This window comes from Armigeres subalbatus, unplaced genomic scaffold (assembly GCF_024139115.2).
Source record: "Armigeres subalbatus isolate Guangzhou_Male unplaced genomic scaffold, GZ_Asu_2 Contig1099, whole genome shotgun sequence".
Taxonomy (NCBI): Eukaryota; Metazoa; Arthropoda; class Insecta; order Diptera; family Culicidae; genus Armigeres; species Armigeres subalbatus.
Genome location: NW_026941845.1, coordinates 190,578 through 201,571, shown reverse-complemented (window position 1 = coordinate 201,571; position 10,994 = coordinate 190,578). Strand labels below are relative to the sequence as shown.

Genomic DNA, 10,994 nt, shown 5'->3' with positions numbered 1-10,994 from the left:
GACCGAAGCACATACGAACCCCTTCCGAGAGATCCAACATCACGATACGAAAAGCAAAACAACAACATCGTCAACAGGCTTCGGAATCTAGACCTGATCGACGACGCAACCGCCAGAAGATTAAGGACATACAAGGCTGTATGTCCCAGGATCTATGGGCAACCGAAAGCTCATAAGCCATGTCTTCCACTAAGGCCAGTGGTTCCAAACATGACAGCCCCATCGTACCAGCTCTCCAAATTCGTGGGGAAAATCATCCAACAGTCACTGGTAAGCGCTTATAACATACGAGACTCCTACTCAATCTGCGAGTTTATCAACAACATAACATTACCTGAAAGCTATGTTTTGATTTCCCTCGATGTTAAAGCCCTTTTCTCATCGATACCAAAATCGTTAGTCATGCACAACGTGATCATGAAATGGAACGAGATTCGATCCAATACTAACATCAATGTCGATCTATTTCTTGAGATAGTAGAATATTGTATAGATTCTAGCTATTTCCGGTATGATGGTCAACACTATCACCAGATTTTCGGCACAGCAATGGGGAATCCACTCTCGCCGTCTATCGCGGACTGGGTCATGGAAACCCTTCTAGACACGGTAATTGAAAAATTAAACTTTCCGTTACCGTTCGTCAAGAAATATGTGGACGATGTGCTCACCGCAATCCCACTAAACCAGCTACAACACGTTTTGGAAACATTCAACAGCTATGACATCCACATCCAGTTCACCTATGGACTGGAAGTGGACAACTGTTTACCATTCTTGGACATGCTATTAACACGTCATGAAAACCAGAAAGTCACAACACGATGGTACCAAAAGCCTATTGCGAGTGTCAGGTTTTTGATTTACCGCTCGTTCACCCCCTAGGACAAAAATTGAATACGGCAAGAAATCTCATTAACAGAGTGAATAAGCTATCAACAAACATAGACGACAATACCAAGCACAAAATAATAGATGAACAACTAAAATTGAATAACTATCCAAAATCACTACGCAACAGACTACAGAACCGAATGAATGAAAGAAATGATAGCTCAAATACCGGAACAGTTGATAACGGAGACCTGGAATATACTTACCGATCAATAGCATACATACCTCACCTGTCGAACCGAGTCGACAAGGAAATAAAACGGAACTACAAAAACATACGACTCGCAACATATAACTGCAGAACAGTAGGAGGGTTATTTACTAACGTGAAAGATCCTATCCCAGAGGAACAACAAACGGACGTCATCTATTCCATTCCATGCAACGATTGCCCTGCCTGTTACATAGGAATGACAAAAAACAGATTAAAAACACGTATCAGCGGTCACAGGACTCATTATAACACTCTGGACAAACTACAGAAAAACGAAGTCAACACATCGGATCCACGGATTATGCAGCTAAAAGAGAAAACTGCTCTCCTAGAACACAGCATCACCGAAAATCACCGCTTCAATATGGAAAAACGAAAATATTAGACAAAACAAACAAAACACATACATTACCATATCTAGAAATGTGTCATATTGTTAATAATGGAAATTGCATCAACCATAGAACAGATACAGAAGGTCTGAATGCAATATATGCAGGTATACTACACAAAATAGGAAATATTCAGAAAACAAACATAAACATTTTTATCTATAGTATTTTTTTGACAGGCTCAGGCGTGTATAACACTTAACGGAGCCGAGACTCTTAATGATATTTACAATCGATATCATCTTATTATCAACAGTTAGTAAGGGGAAGGGACAAAGACCAAGATACTCGTGGCGACTCAAGGTTAGATTGCGTAATTTGGTGATGGACGGGGTTGGGATTTAGGTTTGAGGTATTTCAGCTGCTCATCCGGGTATTAGACGTCAAAACATAAACATTGTAAACACACGGAAAATTATTGAAAACACGGATAGTACAAACACTAACAATATGACTGCACTGTCACTCACACACATTTGAACAGTCATCAGTTTCATAATCGAAAGTCTAGGTGTCGCGATTAAGCGTAGAAATTAAACTTTAAGCAAGGATAGAGAGCTTCGTTCTTCTTTTCTTCCTTCTCTCTTCTTCCTTCTGCATTCTTCCTTCCACTTCCTTCCTTCTTTTTCTTCTTTCGTCCTCTTTCCTTCTTTCTTTTTTTCTTATTCCTTCTTTCTTCTTCCTTCTTCATTCTCACCTCTCGTCCCATAATTCATACTTCTCACGTCGTACTTCTTACTACTCGCTTCTCACTTTTTACTTCTCACGTATCATCGAAGGAAGAAGGAAGATGGAATTAAGAAGAAGAAAGAAGTAAAAAGGAGAAAGGAAGCAAAAAGAAAAAAGGAAGCAAAAAGGAAAAATTTAAAAGAAGCAAGAAGAGAACTGGAAGGAGAAAGAAGAAATAACTAAGAAGGAAGAAAGAAAAAGAAGAAGAAGAAAAGGAGGAAGGAGGAAAGAAGAAGAAGGAAGGAGGAATGAGGACGAAGAAGGATGAAGGAAAGTGGAAGATGGAAGAGGAACGAGGGAATGAAAAAGAAAGAACATGCAGAAGAAAAGAAAAAGAAAAAGAAACGAAAGAATAAAGAAGAAAGAACACAAAGAAAAAAATAATAGCGATAAGGACAGAAGAAAAAAAAAGGAAAATAAAGAAAGATGTAATAAGTTTTAATTTCTCACTTTTCCACACCTCCATACCTTTCCTTTTGTAAACGAATCCATTTCAGACGCCAACAATTGCGCGGCCACTTCAAACGTTCCCTTATTACTGGACACTGAACCTTTTCCCTCAATTACTACTCAGCAAATTGAAATGGGCTGCAAAAAATGAAATCTTCCACAAATCCAGGCCCAGACAACATTTCATCATTGGTTTAAAAAAAATGTGTGACTTCTATCGCTCAGCCACTGGCCAGGATTATGAATCTGTCACTATCAAGTGGTATTTTTCCAGTCTGTTGAAAAAAATCCTTTGTATTTCCGGTGTTTAAAAAAGGCGATAGGCGACTGGCTTGCAACTACCGTGGAATCGCGTCTTTGTGTGGAACTTAAGTTATTTGAGTTACTAGTCCTCGACGTCATGACGCACCATTGCTCCAGTTATATTTCGGAACATCAACACGGGTTCACACCAAAACGGTCAACTTCAACTAATTTGGTTTTCTACACTAAACTGTCCCGCCTAGGATTCAATGGCAGCTTTCTAGAATGGATTGAGTCATACTTGACTGGCCGGACAATGCAGGTGACTGCACATCATCTTCTATCGATGTCACTTCTGGGGTCCCTCAGGGCAGTCACCTGGGACCGCTTATTTTTCTGCTGTACCTCAACGATGTACACTTCGCATTAAGTTGTCACAGATTATCTTTCGCTGACGACTTCAAGCTATATTATACCGTAAACCAAGATTGTGACACTATCTTTCTATACAAAATCAGCTCAACATCTTCGCCAAATGGTGTGAAATTAAAAGAATGGTTCTGAATCCTGCCAAATGCTCGATGATAACATTTTCGCGAAAGTATAATCCAATTTGTCATGAATACACTTTACAAGGAGTCGCTCTTCAACGTACCATCGTAATTAAGGACCTTGGCGTCATTTTAGACTCCAAAATGTCCTTCAAGAACTATATATCTTATGTAGTAGCGAAGGCATCGTCACAGCTTGGACAATAGCCCAATAATAAATTCGAGTGACCAAACATTCCAAAGACGTGTATTATCTCAAGGCTTTATATTGTTCGCTGGTACGTTCTATCCTCGAGTATGGATCATCCGTTTGGTCCCCTTTCTACCAGAATAGAATCCCACGAATAGAAGCAGTGCAGAAAAAGTTTGTTCGGTTTGCTTTTAAGGCATCTGCCTGGGAACGATCCTCTAAATCTTCCTAGATATGAATATAGGTGTAGACTGATTGAACTGGATCTCTTGAGAATTCGTCGTGATGCTTCCAAGGCAACATTTATCTCCGATCTTCTTCAGAAGCCATAATCTTCGCACCAAAACATTTCTAGATGTTTCAGTAACCAGGACCAACCACGGATATAACGCGTCACTAATTAGCATGTGCCGTGTATTTAATAAGTGTTTTTGTGCATTTGATTTAAGCCTGTCTAGGACGACTATAAGAAAACATATTTTAAGATGTTTAACGTGTTAACATCAGTGTTTGTTTAACTTATGTCTGTAGGGTTGAAATGTGTATCTGTTGACGATAGAATTATGAATAAATTGGATACCTATTCTTTATTTCTCGCTTCTCTTATTTCTCAATTCTTACCTGGTAGTTCTCCTTTTTCGATTCTTGTTTCTCACTTTTCATTTCTCAATTCTAACATCTTATTTTTAATTTCTTATAGGGGAAAATACCTATTCTTGGCAGTCTAAGACATTCGCCAAATTTAATGATAAAAATAATGAATAATTATACTAAAACAAAGATACAGTTTAACTGATATACATTTGCATGCTCTTTCTTTGATGATTGGTGTTCACTTACTATAACAGCATTTACCACAAACTCAGTAAATTTAATACAAAGTAGCAGGTCACCGTTTCTTCTATTGGCATAGATATTTCTATTATCAGCAATGAATTTGCTCCCTTTAGCAACTAGACATGGAAGTAGAAAACTGGGTAATGTATTGGTGCCAAATGCTGTTTGTTCATATCCTCCAGTAGTAAAATTCATTCATATTATTCGGCCGCACGCTCATCTCGCTTCACTCAATTTCGGAACAAACTTTATTGTTTATCAAAACTGGCTTAAAACAAAACAAGAATTTTCAGCCTTGGCATCAATTTTATTTCATGTAGACAGATAGGCAAGAGCATTTAAACACATTGTTAAATAAATTTAACCCTTATGCGGCCAACAACTAACAGACGTGAATGATAGATAGGGTATCCAGATATTGACATTTTCATAACTTTTACCATTTTCAACCTATTTGAATAATGTTGGCCATCTTTTGTCTTTTGTAATGCCTTAGAGTCGTAAGCAAAAGTCTATCAATCAGTTTCAAATATACAACTTGCTCTTTGCGGTCCTTACATGATATGTTTGTTTCATAAAAAAAATCATGGTGGTTGTGTACAAGACACGACCGCTCGACGTAAACTACGTAAAACCAAATCTTAGAATGAATGTTTGTCTGTCTGCTTTTATAGACTAGGAAACGGCATGAACATTTGTATGCAGAGGTTTTTGGGAACGATGAAGATTCTTATGATGGTATTAGACCCCTCCTTTTCTGGAAGTGGGACTTCCATACAAATGAAGTACAAATTTCTGCTTGAATCCAAATTTGCAAATTTCGAATACTTAACCGTCTTTTAAATAATGTAAAAAATATATAATTAATCAATTTTAGGTGAAACGAGGCTCGTCGGTTCTGGTAGTATAGTATATTAACAATATATTTCGCCTCGTGAGTCTTGATATGTTGAATAATGGGCAGCACTGTCCTATCCAGCCCCTGGAGCCACCTTATTCTTACACTACGTTTCACAGTTGAATAATAGATAATACCCTAAAAGTAGGCAATTATTTATGGTTGAAATGCGCTAAGTAGGAATGGGAATGGTTATGATTTTTTTGATAAGCTTGGAAAGTATTAAAGTTGCAAAAGGAAAACGGTCCTGTCAGCCACATAAGCGTTAAAATACTACGGTGTTGCTATCACTTTTGATATAATTCATGGTCTGCGTAAAAATATGAATAGAAGCATTTGTATTTTAACACTTTTGTTTTTTTTTTAATAAATGCAATCGCCGGATATTTTGTTCGTATTTTTGCTAAAATCAAATCACATAGAATTGTTCATGGTATCTTTTTAGCGTGTGTTTGATATGCTCACAAACACATTCTCTCGCTCTATTCCGAAGTGTGCTGCTGTCAAAGAAAACGAACAGTCCAGATTTTATTTAGTGAAACATAGAGCAAATATTGCATAAATTTGCTCTTTGTGGTGATAATCAAGTGGTGATAAAGTGTAAAAAGTAGTTTACGTACTTAATTTGTCGTGTCCTATGCAATAAAGAGGAGAAACAGGCGATCCAAAAAAAGTAAGTAACAGTTTGCTTTTCGTGCGCTGCTTTCTTTGGCGATGCAATAATGGCAAGGATTTCGTAGGTGCAATCTATCTCAATCATGTTCAAATCTCACTCACCGAAGCCTCATGCGTGAGCTGACTCGATTGCGATTCTGCAGGGAGAGCATCGCGCATAAGTTTTCACGCAGAATCGCATCGTTTCGCTCATTCGCCGAAAAATGATTTCGCTCCAAAAAGTTTCAAAACCCAATCGAAGCGTATTTTATGTTTACGTATGGAATTATTATCCATCGTTTTAAGTAAAGAAAGTTTTTTCCGATGAATTAAACGAAAAAGAACACGCAGAAATCACGCAATGATGTGATTCGCGAGTTGAATCAAGAACGATTCTCTGGGTCATGAGTCGGGTGGGATTTGCCTCGCGATAGATTTGAATCGTGGATGAGATTTGAGAATATGAGTTTTTACCAACACTCAGTTTTCAGTTCTCAGTTTTCGAATCTCAGTTCCAGTTCTCAGTTTTTAGCTCTCATCTCTCAATTCTCGGTTCTCAGATCTCAATGTTCAAGTTCTTCCTCAGTTCACAGCTATCTGTTCTCAGTTCTCACACCCCACTTCCCACTTCTTACTTCTCAAATCTCACTTTTCACTACCAGATTCGCAATTTACACTTTCGATTTCTCATTTCTCATTTCCCACCTCTTACCTGTTACATCTCACTATTTTCAAATTCTTTCTAATGTTTTAAGTAAAAAAAGTTATTTTATTTTATCGATACCTAAGAGGTTAATCCGAAAGTTAACATTCATAAACCGAAGAGAAAGCTTGAACTACGACGTTCAGAACAAGTGGTGAACGATTTTTATCAGATAACTCCTTTAATACTTTTTGTAAGAAGAGATGAAAACACTTTTTAATAATTCGTGTCATAAATGTCTGATATCCTCTTTTCCAGATTCTGAAGCTGACTCAGATTCTTCCAATGCAGATCATTGTTTTGACTTACACTTACACACAGACATTGTTTACCCTTGCAGATCGAAAAATCTACTGAAAAGTACGCTAAAAATCATTCCCACATTCTCTTGGTTCTCCATGATATTCAAATGATTCAGATTACTCAAAATTCTGCGTTATTAAATCATCTCAACTTTTGAAGATTCATAAAAGTGTCTAGGTTCTTTAAATATTTTGTCCTAAAAACGTGAATATTTAAATAATACTATCTGGAATTGAATAAAAGTTGAAACGCAGCTTCAAAGTACAAGATCAGAATTTGTGTGGAGATTGAGGATCGTGCAACACATCAAAAATTATTAAACGTTGAATATTCATGTAGTTAGTGCCAAGCCCAAGGTCTGACGGAAGGATTTTCCCCCAAAAAAGCAGGATTCTCAATGAGAGAAACAATCGCTCAAATTAGCGCGCTACCAGAGCAAAGTCCGAAAACATAATGAGAGCATATACAAAACACATTTTGATTTCGACATCAAATTGAAATCATAATTTGTTTTCAAATACGAATCATCATGATTGATTACATATTTTGATCTCATTTTACTGTAGATTTCTAAATTGTATGATCTGACATCAAACTGTGTACTTATTTTGTTATCGGAACCAATATCAAATTTAGTTTTCGATTTGCTCTCATCGATAGCAGGAATAATTTTCTATTTGATGTCACAGTAGGATTTTTCTGCTATACATTTTGTTATTTTAACCGTTAAAACGACCAAAACGATATCAAATTAAGTAATCATATTCGGCGATTTCACAACATCAAAACGAGCTATCGTTTTGCTCTCAAGCTTTGCTCGAGTAAGCTGTCAGTGTCGCCAAAGTCATCACGGTTCAGTTCCAAATCGCTTCAGAACTTTCAGTAAACGGAAAACAAAAGGTACTTGTAATATGGTGAAGAATTTTATCATTTCTGCAGCGGTTCGACGAGAGTAAAATACCAGTTCTAACTAATCGCGCACTGAGAAGATAAACAAACTCTAGGCTAAAAATCAATTACTCAGAAACGCCTCTACGGCCGAGCGAGATGACGACAAACGCCGCGGCGACGCTTTTCGGACCGACGCATACCTCTAAAATAAGACAAATAAGACAAATAAGACAAATAAGACAAATAAGACAAATAAGACAAATAAGACAAATAAGACAAATAAGACAAATAAGACAAATAAGACAAATAAGACAAATAAGACAAATAAGACAAATAAGACAAATAAGACAAATAAGACAAATAAGACAAATAAGACAAATAAGACAAATAAGACAAATAAGACAAATAAGACAAATAAGACAAATAAGACAAATAAGACAAATAAGACAAATAAGTCAAATAAGACAAATAAGACAAATAAGACAAATAAGACAAATAAGTCAAATAAGACAAATAAAACAAATACGACAAATTAGACAAATAAGATAAATAAAACAAATTAGACATATAAGACAAATAATACAAATAAGACAAACTAGCTTTATGTACCCGGCCTTGCTCGGAATTGCCAGTTTGGTTTTCAGTTTTTTTCACAATCAAAAAAAGATAAAACCAATTGGTCAACAGAGTAATTGTGTTAACTTATTGATACTTCATCATTTGATTTAAAGAAGGCTTTTGGAAGCATTGACTGATCTTGAAAAAGAGATCGTTGGTTTGAATAGGACTAAAATAAATACTCCCCCTAAACAATTAGAAAATTCCCATAAGAAAATAGAAAATTGCCAATAAAGAAATCAGGGTATCAGCAATAAATAAATATAAAATTTCCACAAATAAAACAAAATTTCCATAAACAATTAAAAATTTTCCACAAAACAAAAATAAATAAGCACTTTTAAAAGCAAAAATTGCAATTATAAAAGAAGAATTTTCCATAAAAAAAAATTAAATGTTCCACAAAAAAAATACAAAATTTCCATAAATAAATCAGTATTAGCAATAAAAAATTACAAAATTTTCCACAAAATAAATATATTTTTTCCATAAAAAAATAATAATTTCCACAAAATGATCAATAAAGAGCAATAAAAAAATAGGAAAATTTCCATAAAGAAATATAAAAAAGCAATCAAACTGTGTTTTTTTTCCATAGATGACCCCTTCTTTAAAAGCGTTTAAAGTTCATGTAAAATTTCATCAGCTTTATTGCTTTCTTGTATTTTTTATGGAAATTTTCTTATTTTTTTATTGCTCTTTATTGATTATTTTGTGGAAAATTTTTAATTTTTTATGGAAAAAAAATATTTATTTTGTGGAAAATTTTGTAATTGTTTATTGCTAATATTGATTTATTTATGGAAATTTTGTATTTTTTTCGTGGAACATTTTCATTTCTTCATGGAAAATTCTTCTTTTATAATTGCTATTTTTGCTTTTAAAAGTGCTTATTTATTTTTGTTTTGTGGAAAATTCTTAATTGTTTATGGAAATTTTGTTTTATTTGTGGAAATTTTATAATTATTTATTGCTCATACCCTGATTTTTTTATTGGCAATTTCCTAATTGTTTTTGGAAAATTTCTAATTTTAAATGGAAATTTTATTTAGCTGCCGTTTGAATAGCCTTATTCCGGGCAAACGTCAATTGCTAAAGAAGGAAAAACATCCACCGATGCTTTATTCCGGGCAAACCCCCATTTTTAAAGAAGGGATCACACTCACCATTGCCTTATTCCGGGCAAATGCCTACTTTTAAAGAAGCAATCACATCCACCATCCAGATGGAAACAAATGAATCATTGCTTTTCACTGGGCAAACCATGATTCCGATGAAGGGTAACAATTACCATTGTTCTATACCCAGCATGCTTTCTATGAAAGGTTTTTCTGATGCTGTTCATAAATATCCCAAATGCCCTTCATGTCGAATGACCTTAGGCCAAATAGTGTTATGTTAATGGCCTGCTTCATTCAGGGATATGTCATTTTCAGGGAAAGTTCGTATTCTGGGATATGTATCAGTAAGAATCATTTGTGGGAAACATCATTTTCGTTAAAGTCAGTTTTGGGGAAATGTTATTTCCGGGAAAATGTTATTGTCGAAGATTTGCTAATTTTGAGGAATTCAGGAAATTTGTTTTCGGAGCATTGTAGGGAACTGTTCCGTTTTCCATCTCACTGAACATATATTCATCTCATCGTGATACAAGGAAATGCGGCCCCAATTTCGTCGCTTCTTTGTGCTAACACGCGTGCTCACTGCTGAAAAAAATCACAAAAATAATAAACAAACCAAATACCGTTTCATTGCTTTGTTTTTCGTGAGACCAATATCGGAGCTATGAGATGAAGTCCAGGAGCATTAACCCTACAATGTCAAAAAACCTCGAATGAACTAAATAAGAGGGATTTTATTTTATTTTATTTTTTTAATCTTTGTTAAGATGTTTTTTTAATCTACAGACTAAGTTCAACACCGGAGAGGGATTTTAAATTTAGTCGTTTTCTAAACAATACCCAACCCCAATAACCTCCCGCATTCCAAAAGTGTCTCCCAGCCTCTCTATAATAGTTTTGGGCAGAGATTACGTGTTTACAAATTTTGTGTGAATTTCCCCATTCAGTAAAAAGGTATACTAAACTGTTCGTTTACTAAATATACCCTCTCTCTCATTCAGCTATGACACTCCCACCCAGTCTGACATAGTCTTCCTTAAACTGAGAATATGGGTTGCAAATGTGGTGGACATCGGTAAATGGGTTCAAAAGTTATGCTGAATTGACCGATAACTAAACAATACCCCTCTCTCACACCCTCCCTCTTTTAAAATGACCTACTTACATCCAGTAAAATTGTTTCCTTAGGACATACAATATTTGATACAAACTTGGTTCAAATCGGTCATTAGATTCAAGACTTACATTGAGTTGATCGATTGCTGAACAATACTTATCCCCCCATACCCTCCCTCTTTAAAAGAGC

At 35.4% G+C, this 10,994-nt stretch overlaps 1 protein-coding gene across 1 annotated transcript; it reads left to right on the top strand.

Annotated features, from left to right (window-relative positions):
• The first annotated feature begins 210 nt into the window (after positions 1 to 210).
• Positions 211 to 1,493, top strand: LOC134202222 (uncharacterized). The gene is made up of 2 exons (XM_062677270.1): positions 211 to 854; positions 923 to 1,493. The coding sequence occupies exons 1-2, from the start codon at positions 211 to 213 to the stop codon at positions 1,491 to 1,493; spliced, it is 1,215 nt and encodes a 404-aa protein (XP_062533254.1).
• The last annotated feature ends 9,501 nt before the right edge of the window (positions 1,494 to 10,994 follow it).

Bases quoted from the DNA above. Each gene is read 5' to 3' on its own strand.
- LOC134202222 (XM_062677270.1), top strand. From the start codon at position 211: ATGACAGCCCCATCGTACCAGCTCTCCAAATTCGTGGGGAAAATCATC. The intron at 855-922 runs GTTTTTGATTTA...TCTCATTAACAG, and splicing joins AAGCCTATTGCGAGTGTCAG to AGTGAATAAGCTATCAACAA.